This window comes from Crinia signifera, chromosome 3 (assembly GCF_055691185.1).
Source record: "Crinia signifera chromosome 3, ASM5569118v1, whole genome shotgun sequence".
NCBI classification, from domain to species: Eukaryota; Metazoa; Chordata; class Amphibia; order Anura; family Myobatrachidae; genus Crinia; species Crinia signifera.
In genome coordinates, this window is record NC_139219.1 from 332,320,839 (window position 1) to 332,346,569 (window position 25,731).

General features: G+C 52.0%; 2 protein-coding genes across 2 annotated transcripts in view; one reads left to right on the forward strand and one right to left on the reverse strand.

The window, feature by feature from the left end:
* Positions 1-16,634: 16,634 nt before the first annotated feature.
* Positions 16,635-24,885, forward strand: LOC146063087 (adhesion G-protein coupled receptor F3-like). Its single transcript, XM_083175100.1, has 8 exons — positions 16,635-16,837; positions 17,331-17,515; positions 18,495-18,688; positions 18,886-19,077; positions 20,279-21,646; positions 24,076-24,117; positions 24,209-24,283; positions 24,829-24,885. Exons 1-8 carry the CDS (start codon positions 16,635-16,637, stop codon positions 24,883-24,885), a joined length of 2,316 nt encoding a protein of 771 aa, XP_083031226.1.
* A 79-nt stretch (positions 24,886-24,964) lies between these two features.
* HADHB (hydroxyacyl-CoA dehydrogenase trifunctional multienzyme complex subunit beta) overlaps positions 24,965-25,731 on the reverse strand; it is a 32,189-nt gene continuing 31,422 nt past the window's right edge. The window contains exon 16 of the mRNA XM_083178900.1: positions 24,965-25,377. Coding sequence (XP_083035026.1) covers positions 25,342-25,377 — 36 coding nt within the window. The 3' untranslated portion in view covers positions 24,965-25,341. The remainder of the gene's footprint in view (positions 25,378-25,731) is intronic.

Sequence of the window (25,731 nt, forward strand, 5' to 3'; positions counted from 1 at the left end):
TGGTTTTGAAACGTTGGTAATATACCCCGTTGTTTGACCCTTCATTTCTGAGTGCCGCCGCCCCCCCTGCATGGATTATATACGAGGGACACTGTTTCCTCTCTGGAAGGCACCGGACGTTATGCTGCTTCTTACCACAAATCTGCCTATGTGATTTGGGCTCATCGGAGTGCTAGCCTCCTGCATCACTATATATATATATATATATATATATATTCCATTGACAAAAAACCTTACGGTTTCACATGTCCCATTAAGGCTTCTTACACATGATCTGGAATTTCTGAAACCTGTTGTAACTCTTGCACTCAAACGCCAAAAAGCAATGAAATTCCGATCATTAAGGCTGACGCCTTAATGGACGTGTTCCTTGCGCAGTACAGATATGGTACGCCATCACAGCCTGTGGGTAAGTGCAGATTCAGCACTCTCACAGAGTGAGATTGCTGTCACTCACACAATGGTGGAGCTGCTAATTCACAGATTTGTATGCTCATTGGAATACACACATGCAGTCTATGCAACTGAAGGTCTGAGCAGTAAACAGCCGAGAGGATGGGGTAAAAGTGGTGTTGATTGGGGGAGGAGACAGTGTGGTGCAGATGAGGAGGAATAGAAATGTGTAGATTGTGGAAAGGCTAAGCAGCACTGATGGGAGACTAACAAATGCGGATGGGTGGAAAACCGTGGCACAGATTGGGGGAGGTAAGACAGGGTGATGTTATTGGGTGGGAAACAGTGAAGCAGTTGGAGAAAAGACAGAGTGGACCAGATAGGAGAGAGACAGCAGTACAGATGGAAGGAAACTGTGGCATGGATAATAAGGGCAGAGCAGCATGGATGGAGGGGGGGACAGAGTATCACTAATAGATGGGGAGGCATTGGCACAGATAGAAAGAAACAGAGTGGCATCGGTGTGGAAAAGCAGGGCAGCGCAGATGGGGAAAGACACATTGGTGCATATGAGGGAATACACACAGCAGTAGGTATCGGGGAAGACAGAGCAGCCTGAAGGCGTATAGGAGAAGAAAGTGTCGATGCATAGTAGTTAGGAGTATTATAGTTTTTGCAATTATGAAAGATGTTTTTGGTAACTGCATGTGAATACTAAATGAAATGGATATATGTAGTGAGTGTGAAAGATGTTGGACCCTCAGTGGGATATTTCTAGTAATAGTGTTTATTCTAGTACCTGCCATCTTTGAAAACCCATGCAGTTCCTCTACCCTGTCTGGGGTGTTGCTGTCTGCTGTAGTGTTTCTAGCACAGGTCGGGTTTGCAGTGCTGATATACAGACCACACAGTGCTAGAATTACTACAGCAGACAGCTACACCCCAGGCAGGGAAGAGGAACTGCATGAGTTTTCAAAGATGGCGGGTACTAGAATGAACACTATAGTAATTCAGTGGGCTAGACAGTTTTAGATGATTGCAGGTACTTATTAGGATGAGTGCGCCACATAACAGCTCAGTCCTTCAGTTGCATAGACTGCATGTGTGTATTCCAATGAGCACACAAATCTGTGAATTAGCAGCTCCACCATTGTGTGAGTGACAGCAATCTCACTCTGTGAGAGTGCTGAATCTGCACTTACCCACAGGCTGTGATGGCGTACCATATCTGTATTGCGCAAGGAACACGTCCATTAAGGCGTCAGCCTTAATGATCGTAATTTCATTGCTTTTTGGCGTTTGAGTGGAAAAGTTACAACAGGTTTCAAAAATGCCAGATCATGTATAAGAAGCCTTAATGGGACATGTGAAACCGTAAGGTTTTTTGTCAATGGAATTTCATAGCTTTTTTCAATTTATTTTTTATTTTATTTTAAATTTCAGTGTAAGAATAAAATTAGATTTTTTAAATGTTTAATGATAACACAAACCCCTGGCATTGAGTATGACACCCATCCCAGTGCATGAAACCCCTGTCAACAGGCAAGACATCCATCCCATGAAACCCCTGGCAATAAGCATGACACCCAGAGTGTACAGTAGAAGCTTTACTGAAGGGCATTGAAGGAGAACAATGTACACACGGGGTACACATAGAGGGGGCACAGCTTACGCACAAGGGGCACAGTGTACACATGGGGGGCACAGCATACACACGGGGGGACAACGTACACATGAGAGGCACTGGGGGGATAGCGTACTCACGGGGGGCACAGCGTACACACGGGGGGCAGAGGGGGGAACAGCGTCCATGCAGGGGGCACTTGGGGGGACAGCATCCACGCGGGAGGCACTGGGGGGACAGCGTATACGCGGGAGGCACTGGGGGGACAGCGTACACGCGGGGGCACTGGGAGGGGGACAGCCTACACGCGGGGGCACTGGGAGGGGGACAGCCTACACACGGGGGGCACTGGGAGGGGGACAGCATACACATGGGGGGCACTGGGATGGGGACAGAATACACACGGGGAGCACGGGGGGGGGGGGGCGGACAGCGTACACACGGAGGCACTGGGGGGGGCAGCATACACGCGGGGGCACTGGGAGGGACAACGTACACGCGGGGGGCACTGGGGGGCAGCGTTCACATGGGGGGCAATGGGGGGGCAGCGTACACACGGGGGCACTGGGGGGGCAGCGTACACACGGGGGCACTGGGGGGACAGGGTTCACACAGGGATAGTGGGGTGGGGGACAGTGTACACACAGGGACAGTGGGGGGACAGATTTACCTGGGTGCAGCTGCAGTACAGGGGGGGGCAGCGTACAAACGGCGGGCACTGGGGGGGACAGCGTACACACGGCGGGCACTGGGGGGGTACATACAGGGACAGTGGGGGGGGGAAAGGGTATGCACAGGGATAGTGGTGTGGGGGACAGGGTACACACAGTGATAGTGGAGATGGGGGACAGGGTACACACAGGGACAGTGGGGGGATGGGTTTACCTGGGTGCAGCTGCTCCTCTGATGGCCCGGGTTGCTGCTTTCTGTCTTACGGGTGGCGAAGGCAACTCAAGGCCGGGGCTTCACCAGACTGTTAGGCCGCAGGCTGTGGAAGCACCTGAACCTGGTCCCGACGAGTCCCGGCAGCAGCATGGGGAGGACAGAGTCCAGGCAGGAAATATAATAATAATATTTACAATAACAATAATAATGCATACACACGGGGGGTGCACTGGGGGGGGGGGGCAGCGTACACACGGGGAGCACTGGGAGGGGGGGACAGTGTACACACGGTGGGCACTGGGGGAGCACAGCGTACACACGGGGGGAAAGACAGCGTACACACGGGGGGAGAGCACAGCGTACACACGGGGGGAGAGCACAGCGTACACACGGGGGGAGAGCACAGCGTACACACGGGGGGAGAGCACAGCGTACACACGGGGGGAGAGCACAGCGTACACACGGGGGGAGAGCACAGCGTACACACGGGGGGAGAGCACAGCGTACACACGGGGGGAGAGCACAGCGTACACACGGGGGGAGAGCACAGCGTACACACGGGGGGAGAGCACAGCGTACACACGGGGGGAGAGCACAGCGTACACACGGGGGGAGGACAGCGTACACACGGGGGGAGAGCACAGCGTACACACGGGGGGAGGACAGCGTACACACGGGGGGGGAGGACAGCGTACACACGGGGGGGGGGACAGCGTACACACGGGGGGGGGAGAGCACAGCGTACACACGGGGGGAGAGCACAGCGTACACACGGGGGGAGAGCACAGCGTACACACGGGGGGAGAGCACAGCGTACACACGGGGGGAGAGCACAGCGTACACACGGGGGGATAGCACAGCGTACACACGGGGGAGAGCACAGCGTACACACGGGGGGAGAGCACAGCGTACACACGGGGGGAGAGCACAGCGTACACACGGGGGGAGAGCACAGCGTACACACGGGGGGAGAGCACAGCGTACACACGGGGGAGAGCACAGCGTACACACGGGGGGAGAGCACAGCGTACACACGGGGGGAGAGCACAGCGTACACACGGGGGGAGAGCACAGCGTACACACGGGGGGAGAGCACAGCGTACACACGGGGGGAGAGCACAGCGTACACACGGGGGGAGGACAGCGTACACACGGGGGGAGAGCACAGCGTACACACGGGGGGAGGACAGCGTACACACGGGGGGAGAGCACAGCGTACACACGGGGGGGAGGACAGCGTACACACGGGGGGGGAGGACAGCGTACACACGGGGGGGGGGACAGCGTACACACGGGGGGGGAGAGCACAGCGTACACACGGGGGGAGAGCACAGCGTACACACGGGGGGAGAGCACAGCGTACACACGGGGGGAGAGCACAGCGTACACACGGGGGGAGAGCACAGCGTACACACGGGGGGAGAGCACAGCGTACACACGGGGGGAGAGCACAGCGTACACACGGGGGGAGAGCACAGCGTACACACGGGGGGAGAGCACAGCGTACACACGGGGGAGAGCACAGCGTACACACGGGGGGAGAGCACAGCGTACACACGGGGGGAGGACAGCGTACACACGGGGGGAGAGCACAGCGTACACACGGGGGGGAGGACAGCGTACACACGGGGGGGGAGGACAGCGTACACACGGGGGGGGGACAGCGTACACACGGGGGGGGGAGGACAGCGTACACACTGAGGGGGGAGGACAGCGTACACACGGGGGGGAGGACAGCGTACACACGGGGGGAGGACAGCGTACACACGGGGGGGAGGACAGCGTACACACGGGGTGGGGGGACAGCGTACACACGGGGTGGGGGGACAGCGTACACACGGGGTGGGGGGACAGCGTACACCTGGAGTGGGGGGACAGCGTACACACGGAGTGGGGGGACAGCGTACACACGGAGTGGGGGGACAGCGTACACACGGGGTGGGGGGACAGCATACACACGGGGTGGGGGGACAGCATACACACGGGGTGGGGGGACAGCATACACGAGGGGGGGGGACAGCATACACGAGGGGGGGGGACAGCATACACGAGGGGGGGGACAGCATACACGAGGGGGGGGACAGCGTACACACGGGGAGAGAGCACAGCGTACACACGGGGGGAGAGCACAGCGTACACACGGGGGGAGAGCACAGCGTACACACGGGGGGAGAGCACAGCGTACACACGGGGGGAGAGCACAGCGTACACACGGGGGGAGAGCACAGCGTACACACGGGGGGAGAGCACAGCGTACACACGGGGGGAGAGCACAGCGTACACACGGGGGGAGAGCACAGCGTACACACGGGGGGAGAGCACAGCGTACACACGGGGGGAGAGCACAGCGTACACACGGGGGGAGAGCACAGCGTACACACGGGGGGAGAGCACAGCGTACACACGGGGGGAGAGCACAGCGTACACACGGGGGGAGAGCACAGCGTACACACGGGGGGAGAGCACAGCGTACACACGGGGGGAGAGCACAGCGTACACACGGGGGGAGGACAGCGTACACACGGGGGGGGGAGGACAGCGTACACACGGGGGGGAGGACAGCGTACACACGGGGGGGGAGGACAGCGTACACACGGGGGGGGAGGACAGCGTACACACGGGGGGGGAGGACAGCGTACACACGGGGGGGGAGGACAGCGTACACACGGGGGGGAGGACAGCGTACACACGGGGGGGGGAGGACAGCGTACACACGGGGGGAGGACAGCGTACACACGGGGGGGAGGACAGCGTACACACGGGGTGGGGGGACAGCGTACACACGGGGTGGGGGGACAGCGTACACACGGGGTGGGGGGACAGCGTACACACGGGGTGGGGGGACAGCGTACACACGGGGTGGGGGGACAGCGTACACACGGGGTGGGGGGACAGCGTACACACGGGGTGGGGGGACAGCGTACACACGGGGTGGGGGGACAGCGTACACACGGGGTGGGGGGACAGCGTACACACGGAGTGGGGGGACAGCGTACACACGGGGTGGGGGGACAGCGTACACACGGGGTGGGGGGACAGCATACACACGGGGTGGGGGGACAGCATACACACGAGGGGGGACAGCATACACGAGGGGGGGGGACAGCATACACGAGGGGGGGGGACAGCGTACACACGGGGGGAGGACAATAATAATGCGTACACACGGGGGGGGGCACTGGGGGGGGGGGACGTACACACGGGGAGCACTGGGAGGGGGGGACAGCGTACACACGGTGGCACTGGGAGGGGGACAGTGTACACACGGTGGGCACTGGGAGGGGGACAGCATACAAACGGTGGGCACTGGGAGGGGACCAGCGTACACACGGGGGCACTGGGAGGGGGGCAGCATACACACGGGGGCACTGGGAGGGGACCAGCCTACACACGGGGGGCACTTGGAGGGGGACAGCATACACATGGGGACACTGGGAAGAGGACAGCGTACACACGGGGGACACAGGGGGCACTGAGGGGGATACAGCGTACACACGGGGGGCACTGAGGGGGAGACAGCGTACACTGAGAAGCAGACAGCGTACACACGGGGGGCACTGAGGGGGAGACAGCGTACACACGGGGGGCACTGAGGGGGAGACAGCGTACACACGGGGGGCACTGCGGACACACGGGGGCACTGAGGGGGAGACAGCGTACACACGGCGGGGCACTGGGTGGGGCAGGATACATACAGGGACAGTGGGGGGGGGACAGGGTATGCACAGGGATTGTGGTGTGGGGGACCGTTGGGGGGACAGGGTACACACAGGGATAGTGGGGATGGGGGACAGGGTACACACAGTGGGGGGATGGATTTACCTGGGTACAGCTGCTCCTCTGATGGCCCGGGTAGCTGCTTTCTGTCTTCCGGGTGGCAGAGGCAACTCAAGGCCAGGGCTTCACCAGACTGTTAGGCCGCAGGCTGTGGAAGCACCTGAACCTGGTCCCGATGAGTCCCGGCGGCAGCATGGGGAGGGCAGAGTCTAGGCAGGAAATATTATAATAATAATAATAATAATAACAACAACAATAATAATAAAGGGCTCAGCTTTAGGAGCTACAGGCGGGCGGCCGGGCAAGCACGTCCCCGGCCTGGATGGTAGGGGATGTAGAATGCCGGGGATAGGAGTTGCTGGCTGGTGGGCGGGGGACATGTCCCCTGGCTGGATGGTAGGGAATGTAGGATGCCATGGGGGACAGCGTACACACATGGTGGCACTGGGGGGGGGAGCGTACACACACAGGGGCACTGGGGGGCAGCATACACACACGGGGGCACTGGGGGGGGCAGCATACACACACGGGGGCACTGGGGGGGGCAGCATACACACATGGTGGCACTGGGGGGGACAGCGTACACACACGGGGGCACTGGGGGGCAGCATACACACACGGGGGCACTGGGGGGGGCAGCATACACACACGGGGGCACTGGGGGGGCAGCATACACACACGGAGGCACTGGGGGGCAGCGTACACACACGGGGGCACTGGGGGGGCAGCGTACACACACGGGGGCACTGGGGGGCAGCATACACACACGGGGGCACTGGGGGGGCAGCATACACACACGGGGGCACTGGGGGGGCAACATACACACACGGGGGCACTGGGGGGGGCAGCATACACACACGGGGCAAAAGCATATACACGGGGGCACAGCGTACACATGGGGGGCACTGGAAGGACAGCGTACACAAGGGGGCACTGGGGGGAGACAGCGTACACACGGGGGCACAGCATACCCACGGGGGGCACTGGGGGGACAGCGTACACACGGGGGGCACTGGGGGGGGGACAGCGTACACACGGGGGCACTGGGGGGGACAGCGTACACACGGGGGCACTGGGGGGGGACAGCGTACACACGGGGGGGACAGCGTACACACGGGGGGGACAGCGTACACACGGGGGCACAGCGTACACACGGGGGGCACTGGGGGGACAGCATACACACGGGGGGCACTGGGGGGGGACAGCGTACACACGGGGGCACAGCGTACACATGGGGGCACTAGGAGGGACAGCATCCACAAATGATGGGGCACAGTGTACACACGGGGGGGGAAGCATACACACAGGGGGCACTGGGGGGGGACAGCGTACACACGGGGGGCACTGGAGGGACAGCGTACACACGGGGAGCACTGGGGGGAGACAGCGTACACACGGGGGGCACAGCATACCCACGGGGGGCACAGCATACCCACGGGGGGCACTGGGGGGGACAGCGTACACACGGGGGGCACTGGGGGGGCAGCATACACAAGGGGGGCACTGGGGGGACAGCATACACATGAGGGGCACAGCGTACACACGGGGGGCACAGCGTACACACGGGGGGCACAGCGTACACACGGGGGGCACAGCGTACACACGGGGGGCACAGCGTACACACGGGGGGAACAGCGTACACACAGGGGGGGCACAGCGTACACACAGGGGGGGCACAGCGTACACACAGGGGGGGCACAGCGTACACACAGGGGGCACAGCGTACACATGGGGGCACTGGGGGGGACAGCATCCACAAATGAGGGGGCACAGCATACACACGGGGGGCACTGGGAGGGGGTGGGAGGTCCTGGCCATGGATGGTTCCCTCTGGCCATGTATGGTTCCCTCTGGCCAGGGACTTGCATCATCCTGCACGGGTAGTACCCCAAAGTAGCCATAGGGAAGGCTGGCACCGGAGGAGCTCTGCGCCGCTGAGCAGAGGCTGCACTGCTTGGCAGGCTCAGATGCTGACAACTACTCCTGCATCTGCAGCCGCTAGCAGCAGCAGCAACAATCCTCCTCGCTCCGGTGCTCCGTCCTTCCTGCCAGTGACATCACTACACATCATGGTGTCCTGGCTGACGGCAGACCTAGGAGAGGCGATCGTCCCCATCCCCCCCCCCCCCCCCCCCCCCCCAAATCCGTGCCTGGCTGTGAGTGACGGCTGGGGCAGCACTGGCGGGTCTGTGTAATGAAGCCGCAGTGCGCGCCCAGGCTGCAGGATGCTGGAGACGGGGTGGGTGCTTTCGTGCAGGCAATGGGGCAGATCCGGGCGGGGAAGTGCTTGGGGTAGGCGGGGGGAGGGGGCGGCACCGCCAGCTCTTCGTGGCAAAGCCACATTATGAAGTTCTCGGGCAGCACGACGGGGGACGGTGTGTTTAATAGGTACCTTTCTGCTTTTGTGGCGCACCATATGACACCTCCTCAGCTTTTCAGGACACTTCTCCCTGCAGAGCCCTCACATCTCCGTCGGCCATATTTGTACACCCAGTGAAGCCTCTCTCACTCTCAGTACTCCCCCTGCTGGTGGCCACGGCGCATGCGCAACAAGTTGATAATCCCTATCTCTATAATGGGGGACGTTTCACTAAATTAAAAAAAAACTGTACCTATCTGAAAAATCTTAACCCCAAAAGGCACTCCACTGGGACAATATCTACCTAATAAAACAAACCCCAAGTCTCAATTGTTCCTCTACCCCGAGTTATGCCTTCCCAAAAAAACCCTCATAGACTAACATGGGTGACAAAGTGTCATTTCGCGAGTGTCAGAAAAAAACTGGCAGTTGGAAGTTTAGATCGCTCCCAATTGGTCATTTTTTAATATTTCGCCCTGAAATTTGGCACGCAGCACCGGTTGACGATTCTACGCGTACATGCCAAATTTCAGCTCAGTACGCCCAGTCACTTTTGAGGTGCAGTCCCTCAAACACCATGCCCCCATCCGAAAAGTTCCCTATGGGAAAAATCCGTTCGTTGGATTCAGCCTTAATATAAGGGCACTACCGTGCCCTTATAATATATATATATATATATATATATATATATATATATATATATATATATATATATGGTTTTAAACATGATCATTAATAAACAGGGAAGATAGGCAGGTATTATGCATGATTAGTATTCATTTAAGGTGAATCTGATAAGAATAGATAAATAAATAAATACATGAATACATACGTAGCTTAGCGAACGGGGCTGAATTAGGCCTATAGAACCTAGAGAGCAGGTATACCGTACAGCCACGTCATTCTAATGAATGTAATAATTATACAGCGTATACAAGGTTTTTGTATAAGTTTTTGTTTTGGCATAAATTTGGCCAATATTATAACCCTACCCACCAAACCTCAATGTAACCTCATCTGGTCCTTTACATTCTAGGGGTTCACTTTCTGGGGTGACTAGTGTACAGAACATCCCCGTACTGTAGCTGATATAAATGTGCTAGCATTTGATATAATGTTCCATGACATGTTGGATCCGTAACCTTTACTCTAATCTCTCTCTGGCACCATGGGGGGGGGGGGGGGGGATACTCTAAAGCTGAGTTCTGTGCTGTCTTCGTAGCTGCTGTAAAGCGAGGAGCTCAGCAGTGTTACCCGCTGGCCATAGCGGCGATCCCAGAGAACGACACATACTACAGATGCCTGTTTCAGGATAACGTGAATAACACGGCTGAATCCGGGGTCCGAGTGGCTGTTATACAAGGTGAGATACTGTACAAGGCCCCTCATGTGGGTAAAGGGAGGAACCCCAGTGCCAGCACTGCTGGGAGTTTGTGGTGTCCTGGATAAGTGCAGACTTGGTCTTGTAACTTTGGGGCAGATGTATTAAGCTTTAACAAGAGATAAATGCAGGGGTGATAAGGAGAGATAAACGCCCAGCCAATCACCTGCTAACTGCCATGTTACAGGCTGTGTTTGAAAAAAGTCAGTAAGGAGCTGATTGGCTGGACGTTTATCTCTCCTTATCCCCCTCGCATTGATCTCTTGTTAAGGTTTAATACATCTGCCCCATTGTATCTAACAGACCAGGAGCAAATGCTCGGTACTCTTTACTTAGTTGGGCGCCAGCGATTGAAATCGCGGGCGTCGGGGGTAAAAATCGCGGTCAACGCGGTCATCGCGGGCATCGCGGGTAAATCGGGATGGCCGCGATGCCCGCGATGACCGCGATTTTCCCATAGGGAACAATGTTAAAAAGGCTGATTGACCGCGATTTTACTGTTAAATGCCTCAATGGACCCGATTTGGCCATAGGAATCAATGTTAAATGGGCCACAGAGCCCAAATAGGCACAATTAACCCTTAAATGTCCCCCCCAATTTTTAACGCCACCCCACGATCCACGCCAACCCGAAGCGTGGCGAGCGCAGCGAGCCCGCGAGGGGCGGCGGTACGCGTCCTCCGACCTTTTCATGCCCTACTATCCACTAGGGCGTGGAGTGAGAATAGAATAGTGTGGCGAGCGCAGCGAGCCACCGAGCCCGAAGCGTGGCGAGCGCAGCGAGCCCCGCGAGGGGACGCGGATACCTTCACAGGTAGACGCGTCCCCTCGCGGGCTTCACAGGTGTCGGCGTCGCCACGGACACCTGTGAAGCCCGCGAGGGGACGCGTATAACTGTGAAGGTATCCGCGTCCCCTCGCGGGGCTCGCCACACTATTATATTCTCACTCCACGCCCTAGTGGATAGTAGGGCATGAAAATGTCGGAGGACGCGTACCGCCGCCCCTCGCGGGCTCGCTGCGCTCGCCACGCTTCGGGTTGGCGTGGATCGTGGGGTGGCGTTAAAAATTTGGGGGACATTTAAGGGTTAATGGGCTCTGTGGCCCATTTAACATTGATTCCTATGGCCAAATCGGGTCCATTGAGCCATTTAACAGTAAAATCGGGTCCATCGGGCCTTTTAACATTGATTCCTATGGTAAATCGGGAGCATCGCGTCGCGGGCATCGCGAGTACATTTATGGCCGGCCGCGACGCGACCGACACGATTTCCATGTTTAACATGGGTTTCAATGGGAAATCGCGGGCATCGCGTCGGTCGCGTCGCGGCCAGACATAAATGTACCCGCGATGACCGCGACGGGCGCCCAATTAAGTAAAGAGTACCCATTATTTATGTGCACAGTGAATACTGTCTGCTTTTTCATGTAGCCCACATATGTTGGACAGATGATATTTCCGCTATCGGTGGCTGTTTTCACCTTTGCACGGACTTTCCGACTGTCAGAATCTAGTCCAATAGTCGGAAGATCGGACCCCACACTGCATGATGGACAATGAAGAACGTCCATTTCCGACAATGCAGATTCGCCTTCTTAAGGAGGCAAATCTGCAGCAGACGAGCCCCGCCTATTTCCGGCTGGGATTGGTTACTGACTGACGAGATTTCCACCTGTCTTCGTCCTAGATTTATTACCCCTTTATCGTTAAACTACAATTTAGATTTCAGTTTGGACACATTTCATCCAAATCTAACTCTAATCTCTAATCTAATCTTTGCACGTTACAAATTCCCCGCTGCAGTGCTGTATGGTGTTACCTGGCTGCACATTACATCTGTCAGCCTGGATTGCTGCATTGTGTTATCCAGATGTACAGCTACATCTGCTCCCTGTGGCGCATCATAGCGTTACCCAGATGCAGTTATATCTGCCCCACCTGCAGGGCAGCATGGTGTTACCCAGATGTGCGATGAGCGATGGATGATGATTTATGATGTGTGATGAGCGATGGATAATGATCTATGATGTGTGATGGATGATGATCTATGATGTGTGATGGATGATGATCTATGATGTGTGATGGATGATGATCTATGATGTGTGATGGATGATGATCTATGATGTGTGATGGATGATGATCTATGATGTGTGATGGATGATGATCTATGATGTGTGATCAGTGATGATCTATGATGTGCGATGAGGGATGGATGATGATCTATGATGTGTGATGAGCGATGGATAATGATCTATGATGTGTGATCAGTGATGATCTGTGATGTGTAATGAGCGATGGATGATGATCTTTGATGTGTAATGAGCGATGGATGATGATCTTTGATGAGTGATGAGTGATGGATGATGATCTATGATGTGTGATGAGTGATGGCTGATGATCTATGATGTGTGATGAGCGATGGATGATAATTTATGATGTGTGATGAGTGATGGCTGATGATCTATGATGTGTGATGGGCAATGGCTGATGATCTATGATGTGTGATGGGCAATGGATGATGATCTATGATGTGTGATGAGCGATGGCTGATGATCTATGATGTGTGATGAGCGATGGCTGATGATGTATGATGTGTGATGGATGATGATCTATGATGTGTGATGAGCGATGGATAATGATCTTTGATGTGTAATGGGCAATGGATGATGATCTTTGATGTGTAATGAGTGATGGATGATGATCTTTGATGTGTGATGAGAGATGGATGATGATCTATGATGTGTGATGGGCGATGGCTGATGATGTATGATGTGTGATGAGTGATGGATGATGATCTGATGTGTGATGAGCGATGGCTGATGATCTATGATGTGTGATGAGCGATGGATGATGATGTATGATGTGTGATGGATGATGATCTATGATGTGTGATGAGCGATAGCTGATGATCTTTAATGTGTGATGAGCGATGGATGATGATCTATGATGTGTGATGAGCAATAGCTGATGATCTTTGATGTGTGATGAGAGATGGATGATGATCTTTGATGTGTGATGGGCAATGTCTGATGATCTATGATGTGTGATGGGCAATGGCTGATGATCTTTGATGTGTGATGGGCAATGGCTGATGATCTATGATGTGTGATGAGCGATGGCTGATGATGTATGATGTGTGATGGATGATGATCTATGATGTGTGATGAGCGATGGATAATGATCTATGATGTGTGATGGATGATGATCTATGATGTGTGATGAGCGATGGCTAACGATGTATGATGGGTAATGAGTGATGGATGATGATCTTTGATGTGTGATGGGCAATGGCTGATGATCTATGATGTGTGATGAGCGATGGATGATGATCTTTGATGTGTGATGAGTGATGGATGATGATCTATGATGTGTGATGGGCAATGGCTGATGATCTATGATGTGTGATGAGCGATGGATGATGATCTATGATGTATGATGGGCTATAGCTGATGATCTTTGATGAGTGATGAGAGATAGATGATGATCTATGATGTGTGATGGGCAATGGCTGATGATCTATGATGTGTGATGAGCGATGGATGATGATCTATGATGTATGATGGGCTATAGCTGATGATCTTTGATGAGTGATGAGAGATAGATGATGATCTATGATGTGTGATGAGCGATGGCTGATGATCTATGATGTGTGATGAGCGATGGCTGATGATGTATGATGTGTGATGAGCGATGGATGATGATCTATGATGTGTGATGAGCGATGGATGATGATCTATGATGTGTGATGAGCGATGGATGATGATCTATGATGTGTGATGAGCGATGGATGATGATCTATGATGTGTGATGAGGGATGGATGATGATCTATGATGTGTGATGAGCAATAGCTGATGATCTATGATGTGTGATGAGCGATGGCTGATGATGTATGATGTGTGATGAGCGATAGCTGATGATCTATGATGTGTGATGAGCGATGGATGATGATCTATGATGTGTGATGAGTGATGGATGATGATCTATGATGTGTGATGAGCGATGGCTGATGATCTATGATGTGTGATGAGCGATAGCTGATGATATAAGATGTGTAATAAGGACGTGTGATGAGAATGTTGCCATGTAGTGACATCACGCACACTGTAGGTGCTTAGAGAGAAGGGCGAGTGTACTGATGATGATGATGTGTACTGATGATGATGTGTAATGATGATGAGGTATCAGAAGAGCCTTGCGGTGAGTGGACTTGCTGGGAGTGACATGTGATGTGTGATGCCTGATGAAGTGTGATCAGCAATGATGATGTGGAACTTTACTTCTAACATGGGAATTAAAGGCTAATACACTGTACCTGGAAATTGATTATATTATAGGAATACAGTACGTTGCATAAAATGAATGTACAATATATGGTACATTAATAGCTGCAATCTGAAGTAAGGCCATGGCCGCCAAGAGAAATCCTGGGCCCCGGTACAACAACTTCGTGGGGCCCCCACGGACAGAGCTCCCCACACACTCTGTGGACCCTTGTAACGCCACTGCTTCCAAGGTGGATACAAGGACAAAAATTTACACCGTAATGCCGATTACACGTCACACACCCATTACATATTATACCACATGCCATAATGCTCATTACACGTTATGCCACACACCGTAGTGGCCAGTACACATTATGCGATGCACCGTAATGCCGATTACACATGTCACACACCCATTACATATTATACCACATGCCATAATGCTCATTACACGTTATGCCACACACCGTAGTGGCCAGTACACATTATGCGATGCACCGTAATGCCTATTACACATGTCACACACCCATTACATATTATACCACATGCCATAATGCTCATTACATGTTATGCCACACCGTAGTGGCCAGTACATATTATACCATACATTGTACTACCTATTACATATTTTACCACATTTACCAATAATTACACATTATTCCACACACCGTACTGCTCATTGCATATTATGCCACACACTGTTGTTGGGAATCAGGATTTATGGTTCAGTCTGCTTTGGCTTTCTGTTCAGTTTGTTTGGCATTTGACTCATTGGTGGCCTCCAGTGGTCTGTGCCACATCAGCTCAATATTCTGATAATACTCCTGACGCTCCATACTTCGAAGGAGATTTGACCCAGCTACGCTCTATTCCTCTCCCAGATGGATTCCACACCAAATATGAAGATAACCCCTTCTTCTGCTGTCCATTATCTTCTGTCATGCTTTAGAGGTAGAGCATTAGAGTGGGTAAAACCTCTCATGGAGGCTAATGATCCCATCCTAAGGGATCTTCCGGTTTTTCTAAAAAACGTACAAAAAGTGTTCGGCCCAAAGGCCGTAGCCCCGAGTGGGGGCCCAAAGGCCATAGCCCCGAGTGGGGGCCCAAAGGCCGTAGCCCCGAGTGGGGGCCCAAGGGCCGTAGCCCCGAGTGGGGGCCCAAGGGCCGTAGCCCCGAGTGGGGGCCCAAGGGCCTGTTTCGCCCCAGAAGGGGGGCAAGTCTGTTTTGCCTCAGTATAGGGGCAAGTCTGTTTCGCCCCAGAAGGGGGGCAAGTCTGTTTCGCCTTAGAAGGGGGTCAAGTCTGTCCGGTCCCAGAGGGAGACTCAGTCCATCTAGCCTCAAGTGGTATCATAGAAGCTGTGTCCCCGGAAGGGATGGCCATATCCTTGTCTGAGGTCCCAAAGGCCACAGCCTCAGCAAGGGACTTGAGGGCCATAAATCCAGTGGGGGTTTCTGTCGTGCCAGCTTCTAAGAAGACTTCAGAAGCTTTAGCTTCCAATAATGTCGTCCACATAGAGAATTCCTGTCCTGAGGTCCTAGAGGTGGACGTTTCCACGTCCATAGTATTTGATGGAGATCCCATTTCAATTCCCTGGTTAGGCACTATACTTCCCGTTTTGAATCAGGACCATCTTTAGGGGTCACTTGGGCTAATATTGTAGACCTCCTTATTTCTGCCTTTCAGGGTAGACCTCAGACATGGGCTTACGGGCTGATCAGGTCTGGTAACCCGTACCTTCAAGATCTCCCTTCTTTCTGTGATGCAGTTATTAAGAAGTTCAGTCCCAAAAAGAAGGTTGGGGTTCCACCAGCTCCTGGAGACATGGTGTCCGACATAGGCCAGAAGTGTGAGGACCTGGCGTTGGGAAATCCACAGTTTATTCATTGCTCTTTCGCCTCACTATACTAGGCCCGTATGCAAGACTCTTGTGGCTCGTCCTGCCGTAATGATGGCGGATAAAAGAGTGCTGGCCGAGTTGTTCAGTCACAATTCTGGGATTGAAGATTTTGATGAAAGTTCCATCTACGGCCAAGCAATTCATTCCTCCTCATCCCACATCCCGTCTGTAAAAAAGACTTTCATGGTCCCCACAAACCAGAGCTCTAGCCCAGACCCTGGCTTGACAGAAAGCACCGTCGAGCCTTATAATTTGTGGGGCCCCAAGCCATTGATTTCTTCAAGATCCACAAGTAGAAAAAAGAAAAAGAAGAAGCATTAATCTTTTTCCGCTTTCCTAGATCATCTTGTTCGCCTTTTTGGTTGTGCCCTGTGGTCACCCTCTAGGGGGGGCACTGAGACAAGCCGTGGTTTCGGCTTGTGTTTGGTTTTTGTTCATCCCTTCTCCAAAATCCAGATGCTCATTGTTCTTGGATGTCTGCAATTTTGGGGTCTGTTGACCCCTCCTCAAGGGGGGGGGGGGGGGTACTGTTGGGAATCAGGATTTATGGTTCAGTCTGCTTTGGCTTTCTGTTCAGTTTGTTTGGCATTTGACTCACTGGTGGCCTTCAGTGGCAGGTCTGTGCCACATCAGCTCAATATTCTGTGAGCAATTATCACCTGAGGCCTTGATAAGGCATGCTGACCTGTGGAATCCTGCCAGTGATAGCTTCCTGTTACCAGTGTTTATTTCCTGCTTCCTGTGCAGGGAACTCTATGTCAGCTCTCAGCTACGCTACCTGGTCCCTTGCTCCGGTCTCCTGTTTGGATCTCAGGATATATCCTCTGCAGCTCAGCTCCCAGTTCCTTCGTCTCATTCTGGGTCCCATTACATCTGCGGCTCTGCTTCCATACCTGGCCCTGATCCACCATTACCTCCTTTCCGTGGGTCACGTAAGTGCTCCAGTGGAGCCTGGTATTATCTCGCTTCTTACTCGGCGGCTTGACGATTTCTTTAGTTTTTGGGGCTGCTCAGCCCATAGTTTAAGTTTGGGGTTCTGGACTTCGCCCCGCCGTGGGCTTAGCCTGCCTATTTCTCTGGTGGTTTCCAGTGTACATTTCTCTGTTACCCTCTGCCCGTCATTACAGTTCCATGTTAGGCAGGGCTTCCCGTTCTGTATTGGGTTGCTTTGGGGATTCGCTGTGCTGTGTTATACCCGTTGTTAGGAGATTCCCAGAGTCTGTCTCTTGTGCCTGCGACTGGGTCGCACTCCTGTCATTGACCAGGTGCCGGCAGATAGGGGCTCTTACTTAGTTAGGCCCGTTAGTCAGATCATCCTCTTGAGTAACCCCCTGATGATCGCTCACCCTTTGTCCGTCCATAAGACCTGGCTGCATCGGGGTTGGAGCGGGCCTAACTCGCTCCTTCGAACGCGGCGGCCACAGGTGAAGCCTAGTTCCTGCAGGGGTTTGACATCTGCCCGGGGGACTCAATAGAGTCAGTGTAGGTTTCGCTGTGGCCGTCCTAACCAGCGGTCCCGGCTACGGGCTCACGCCTAATCTCCAGCTCCCAGCCTCCGGTAGTTACATCCAGCGCCCAGGTGGCAACCGTAACAACTGTAATGTCTATTACATATAATACCACACATATTATGCCACCAAATAAAAAAAACCCTGTGTGTCCAGGCCCGTGCCCCCCTGACAGGCCCGTTTAAACTGTACCTGCTTCCCCCCCTCCCTCTCGGCACCCCTGCGTAAGGTACGCCCGCTGCAATCACCAGCTGTCCCAATGGGTATGCTGTATGGTATTTGTTTTTGGGGTAACCTGTGACTGGAACTTGTACACAGGAATATCCATTTTTCATACCAAAAACCTTCTTCTGTGATCCTCCAATTGTCATAGTATTTAACCCTATGTCTGTCTACTGTGCAGCGAACGATATCTTCTGCCCTGAGGATGGCAAGGATACGTGGAGGACCACCAAAGCCGGGTATGAGGCTGAAATTCCCTGCCCCTATGGCAAGAGAGGCAGAATTACCAGGAGCTGTCTAAGTAACGGTCAGTGGGCAGTTCCACTGTCCTCCTGTGTGGATGCCCGGCTGTGGTCTCTGCTGGAGCAAAGCAAGGTGAGGTCCTCATCCCCACGTGGCTGGATTCTGAGGGAGTTCTTCCAGCCCTACACAGCCAATGTACATAAACTACATAAACATGTACATAAACGAGATGCAACCTGAAGCTTCCATGTTTTTCCGCTATTACCTCTCTTCTGCGGGAAATAAATACATATTAACCAATAATAAAGCATTATATTTTTTTCCCTCAGCTTCTTATGGGTGGTCTAGGAATTCCGGGGCGGGAAATCTCATCAATTATCGAGCGCTTAAGGAACTATACCACATCCAACCAGACATCCAGTAATGATTCTTCAGACATTATCACCGCGGTCGATACGATTAAAACCCTGTCTCAGACAGCCACGAATAACAATGTACAAATCAACGTCACCACCATGGCGGTAGGTATAACCGGGCAAGCTCGGAGAGTAACGGTGAACTCTGGGTATAGTCCTAGTACTGTTTCATCCCCCCCTCAAAATGCTGCAGCATGATGAAAAGTATGAAAAAAAAGTGAAAAACTCAAGTCAACCTTTCCATGTCTACCTTTCGCTTGTGTCAACCCTTTGGCCATGTCGACTTAAGGTATGTAGACCTTTGTCATGTGTCGACCTATGACCACATTTGGTGAATATGCTGGTTACCAGCCCTTGAAAATAACAGAACAACATAACACATCAGCACCGTTGGTTGTGTGCGGGTAAACTAGAATTGTTCTGTTGGGCGCCATCTAGTGACTAAAACACTTGAATTCCCCTCATAGAGGTGAGGAGCAGCATTGGCCTTTTGTCCTCTAGGATTACTTTAATGGATAAAATGTGTACAGTACATAAAAGGCATAACACAATAGAGCGCCCCCTTCATTTCGGGATACGGTCATTGCGTCACCAGCATGACGGTAGACAAGCATTAAGTCGACACAATTGTGTCGACATGCATTTAGGTCGATATGACTTAAGGTAGACATGCAGGAAGGTCGACTTGACTTAAGGTCGACATGGGTGAGGTCAACAGGTTCATTAGGTTGACATGGGGTTTTCTGAGCAAAAATGTGCAGTATTTCATGCCCTACCAACCACTAGGGCAAAGTGGGAGAATAAAATAGTGTGGCGAGCACAGCGAGGCACCGAGCCCGAAGTGTGGCAAGCGTAGCGAGACATGCGAGGGAAGGCAGTGGTACCTTTCGGTGTCCACATCGACACGACATGTGCCGACAGGCGGTATTTCATGCCCTACCACCCACTAGGGCGCAGTGGGAGAATAAAATAGTGTGGCGAGCGCAGCGAGGCTCCGTGCCCAAAGCATTGCGAGTTCAGCAAGCCATGCGCTGCTACGTTTTAGTGTTTAAGTTGACTGTGTTGACATCCAGTTAATGTCCATATTGGCCTGGCTGCTTTTCTAAACATACTGGCACTGCACCATAGTGTCCAGTCTGTCTAATTTGGTTAGTCTCCCTTTATGCAGGGCCCAATTTGAGAACCCAAAACAAGAAAAGCTTAGGTTCTCTAGACTAGTCCTCTACTTAGCCATGACAGAGTCCCAAATCTCAGCATATTTAATTGGCATGCCTCCTTCATTGACCACCTTGTCTTCTGTGTTCAGGATTTAGTGGTTGTGTGGAGCCAGCTTCTGGACCAGGATTCTGAGGCCGCATGGGTGGAGGCCCGCGCTGAGAACCTGACTATTGGCTCCAGCTTCATGCAGTCAGTTGAAAACTTCACCAAACTCTATCAACCAGATCAGAACGATTCCAGCCTCATTCATTTAATTCAGCCCAACGTCCAGCTGAGCGCTTTGGTCCAAAACTCTTCGTCATTGACCAGCTTCAGCAAAACGTTCAACACAACCCCCGCTGTGGAAGTTTCCATAGAAGACATTTTTTTCGAGGAGCACATGGAAGATAAGAAAGTCACAGTGACAAGTGTGGTCCTTGGGAACCTGGCCAAGGTCCTTCCTATGAACTTTGGAGAGAGCATTGAAGGGAATAGCTACAGTGTGGACAGTCATGTTGTTGTGAACACCATCACAAGTAACCTGAGCTTAAGAGAAGTCAATGTAGACATGGTTTTTGGCCATGGGCAAGGCCAGAAGCGGGAAGATGTTGCCAAGTGCGTTTTTTGGGACTACAGCTTGTTTGAAGGTGTTGGAGGATGGTCGACAGAAGGATGCTGGATGTCCCATGCAGATAAAGACATTATATGTAGGTGTTCACATATGACGGCCTTCTCCATCTTGAGGTCCCCTGGCGAGCTTGAAGATGATCTGGAGACCGCCAGCCAGGCAGGAGCCAGTTTATCCATCATTAGCCTGATAATTTGCATCCTCCTATACATTGCAGAATGGAAGTCGGTGGTTAAGGACGACATCACCTTCCTTCGCCAGACCGCCATGATCAACATTTGCCTATCAGTAATGATTGGGGACATTTGGTTTTTCTCATCTACCTTCATGACGACGAGCCACACCAACAACCTGTGTATCTCAGCGGCCTACTTCCAGCACCTCTTCTATCTCGCCTCATCCTTTTGGATGCTGGTCTATGGGCTCATTCTCTTTTACCCAATGGTCTTCGATTCCCATCAGCTTAGGAAGAGCATTGCCATTCCGGTCATGATGGTCATCGGATACATTTGTCCACTCGTGATCGCCAGTGTGACGTTGAGTATTGACTATCCAAAGGAGACATACCTCAGCGAGGAGGCTTGTTTTATTAATGGAGAGAATGGAGCCATATTCGCCTTTTCTGGCCCAATGCTTCTTGTAGTCTTCATGAACTTCTTCATCATGGGGGGTGTGATCTGGGAAATGCTGAGACCACCCATATCGGAAGTGCAACAGGACGATAGAAAATCTTTAGTGGGCAAGGCTGTGGTAGTTCTAACGTCAGTGTTTGGTGTGACATGGATTCTGGAAACGGCACCCTTCATAGAAGAAATTCAAGAGTACTTCGCTGTCATCAACTCATTCCAGGTAGGCGAGTGGGCTAAAGCCAATCAATGTCCTGAAACATTGTTTCTCAGACTCAGTTCCCAGGACCCCAAACACTTCACTCTTTAACCTGTGGATCTTTACAATGTTACAGTTGGTGATAAATTGTTTGTGCACCGGTCGGGTGATCTGAAGTGTTTGGGATTGGGATCTTGGGAACAAATAGGACTATGTATATACTAAGCATTGGAGAGAGACACAGATAAATTAGCAACCAATCAGATCCTAACTGACAACAGGCTGGGTTTGAAAAATTAGAAGCTGGTTGTTTGGAACTTTGTTCTAAGCCTTGGAGAGGTATAGATTACAGAGTTTGAAAGCCACTGTTCCGAATGATCCAATCAATCTCCCATTTTAACTAGCCAATGCAGCATAAATCAATGGCACCCACAGCAAAAATGTGGACCCGGTCCTCAATATATTGTTTTATTTATAACAAATCACTAGAGAAGGAGGTTCTCAACCCTGGGTAACTCTGTACAGCAGTACAGTAGGCTGCAGTTGTTTTGTAGCATGTGGGACAGCAGTTCTACATATACTGTAAGTGGCCATGAACCACCTAGTGCTCGGACAAGGCCAGAGGAAAGCCAGCCGCAGTTGAAACATCCTAAAGTGCTTTCTGATTGGATGCATCAATCACAAAGCAGAAATGAAGGGTGCTTTGCGGCTGTTAGGAACTTGTCACCAATAATATATTAGTACATGGGCTTCCCATGTACATAGCTGTCGATCTATATGCATTTAATCTCATTTTAAAAATTTAAACCAGGATTGTCACAGTCCGCAGGGAAATGGACTTAGTTACTCCGGATGTTACCCAGTGTCACTACTGTCCTAGTAATTGGGGGTTCTTCCACATCTTCCCCGATTACCTGGGTTAGAAACAGCTCAAGTGGTAGGCACTAGGGGGGAGTATTAGGGTAAAGGACTTGGCAGAGTGTTAGTGGCAGAGCACTTGGTGGAGAATTAGGGTAAGGCACTAGGTGGAGTGATAGTGCACTAGGAAGAGGATTTGGGGGTAGGCACTAGGGGGAGGATTAGGTTAAGGCACTAGGTGGAGTGTTAGGGGTAGTGGACTAGGGGGTGGATTAGGGGGTAATCACTAGGGGGATGATTAGGGTAAGGCACTAAGTGGAGTGCTAGTTGTAGGCACTAGGGGGAGGATTAGGGGTAGGCACTAGGTGAAGGATTTGGCACTTGGCAGAGTGGTAGTGTACTAGGTGGAGTGTTAGGGGTAGTGCACTTGGTGGAGGATTAGAATAAGGCACTTGGTGGAGGATTAGGGTAAGGCACTTGGTGGAGGATTAGGGTAAGGCACTTGGTGGAGGATTAGGGTAAGGCACTTGGTGGAGGATTAGGGTAAGGCACTTGGTGGAGGATTAGGGTGAGGCACTTGGTGGAGGATTAGGGAGAGGCACTAGGGAGAGGCACTTGGTGGAGTGGTAGTGCACTAGGGGGAGGATTAGGAGGTAGGCACTAGGCGGAGGATTAGGGGGTAGGCACTAGGGGGAGGATTAGGTTAAGGCACTAGGTGGAGGATTAGGGGGTAGGCACTAGGGGGAGGATTAGGGGGTAGGCACTAGGTGGAGTGTTATGAGTAGTGCACTTGGTGAAGGATTAGGGTAAGGCACTTGGCAGAGTGTTAGTGGTAGGCACTAGGGAGCGGATTATGGGGAGGCACTTGGTGGAGTGGTAGTGCACTAGGGGGAGGATTAGGGGGTAGGCACTAGGTGGAGTGTTATGAGTAGTTTACTTGGTGAAGGATTAGGTTAAGGCACTTGGCAGAGTGTTAGTGGTAGGCACTAGGGAGAGGATTATGGGGAGGCACTTGGCGGAGTGGTAGTGGTAGGCACTAGGGAGAGGATTATGGGGAGGCACTTGGCGGAGTGGTAGTGGTAGGCACTAGGGAGAGGATTAGAGGGAGGCACTTGGCGGAGTGGTAGTGCACTAGGGGAGCATTAGGCACTTGGAGTGTTAGTGTAGGTTACTGTAGGTAACAAAGTTTTTTTGTGTGTCAGCCATTCAATCGATCTAATGATACACAACTGCAGAGGCGTTGAAGGCGCTTTGGATCCCTTTCCCACCAGATGATCCCTGGCCTGGATTTGTTACTGCCACAAACGTAATGTTTTTCTCCCTAAACCCCACCTTGGAGGACCCCACCATGGGAGGAGTTTGTTGTAGAGCCCAATTTTGTTATAGAATCTGATTTTGAAACCAGTTTAAACCTTTTGCAGCCAGCAGTCCCCTGTGACTTGGCCGAGAGGAGGTTTTCCCGTATGGGAGCTACACACGCAGCAATGTAGGGGCATTTTCTACGAGATCTCACCAGATCACTACATCCGCCACACGGTAACTGAACAGGATTTCTTATAATCTGATTAACGACATCTCCGTCTTTTGTCCCTCAGGGGGTCGTCATCTTTCTAGTTACATGGCTCTTGGACAAAAAGGTGAGTGTCTAGGTTAGGCTTCTGCCCAGCGGGAAACACCACATTACATCACGTAGGACGTGTTCATAATACATTTATTTTTTTCCAATAGGTGATGGCAGCGATTTCCAAAAGATTCCAAAAACTCCAAACTCTATTCCCTTTCGAGGGAAACTCCTACAGCCTGGTAAGGACACCTCACCCCCCTGAGATAAGGCATCTGCAGCCCTGAAGAGATGTGGGAGAGTCCGTCCCCATCTCCATAAGGAGAACTTCAAAAGTCTACTCCGATCAATTTCCTGATGTCCTGTACCACTAAGGGACCGACCGGTGACCAGGAGGCGATTCGCTCCTACCCCTAAAGCCCACCCACATTCTCTCCAAATATTTAATTGGTAAAAGTCTTAGCCCACCTTTGTTCACCCTATAGTCACCCCTCTGGTAACTTGGTCATACCTCCCGCCCGGCGGGGCAGTGGTGCCTGCAGAATTACGGGCACGGGAGATACAGTTATACATAAGTCAGACCTTTTCCACTAGAATTCGGGGTCCGGCTCACGTACTGTGAGAAGTGGACAGAGGCCACCATTCAGGTGAACGTAGGCATGATCGTGGTGGAGTAACCCCAGTCTCATTATTAAGCCCAGATATAGGTTTTCGTGTAGCTCAGGAGGAACATGTAAAGTACGGCGATAACACTTGATATATTTTTTTATTTTTATTATCTCCGCAGGACTCCAAGAATGAGACAGAAGGTTTGGAGATGTACAGACCGATTGGATACCGCTGATGCGATTACAGATATCAATCAACATTACTGTAGCTCTTCGTGTTGGGACCTATTTTTACATAATAAAACCAAGGCACAATTAACAAATTACTTTTATTATTAATTTAAGTTTCTATGAACTCTTAAATGCTGCATTTAACGTGATCCGACCTCCTAGGGGTGGCTGCAACATCGTTATCAAAACGGTTATTTATTAACGTACAAGCTCATTCTGAAACGCGTGTTTTCTGCACAAGAATAAGTGCCCGATACCAGCAGTGCGGGTCACACCGCAAATGGACTCTGGCAGCGCCTGCAGTGTGCGCCGTACAAACCCGCAATTCATTTCCAAACCACAGACAAGGCAACTAAAAAATATGTACAGTGCTGCAAGGTTTTCCTCAGTAGGAGGGATACATCGAGTTATTAGTGCATTGCTCTGGCGTTTAAGGCTGTTACGATGGATGAAGCTGACGATTACTGAGGGTAAAGTTCTACAATCATTCCATGCCCCTAAGGAAGGAAAAAGAAAGAATAAGCATTAAAAAAAAATTCTAGAACACAAACATGTTCTCCGACTTACAAACTGAAAGTGATGAAATAATAAGATATATTAAGTGTCCCCATCTCTCACACACACACACACACACACACACACACACACACACACACACATGGCAGAGATAATATGGTATATAGGGGCTGGTGCGGAGTATGGAGGATAGAATATACGAGTAACTCTGGCCCTGGGCAATCCATGACGCACTGCGAGGGCTGGAAATAATAATTATTTTGCATACAGAATAAATACTGTCAGCTTTAGCATTAGGCCAGTTACACAACTCCGCAGTTGCAGGAACACACTCA

Excerpts from the sequence above, each read along its gene's own strand:
- LOC146063087 (XM_083175100.1), top strand. The coding sequence starts at position 16,635 with ATGGCGGATAAAAGAGTGCTGGCCGAGTTGTTCAGTCACAATTCTGGG. Across the intron at positions 16,838-17,330 it reads ACCGTCGAGCCTTATAATTT|GGAACTCTATGTCAGCTCTC; the intron begins GTGGGGCCCCAA and ends CTTCCTGTGCAG. Across the intron at positions 17,516-18,494 it reads ACCTCCTTTCCGTGGGTCAC|CGAACGATATCTTCTGCCCT; the intron begins GTAAGTGCTCCA and ends TCTACTGTGCAG.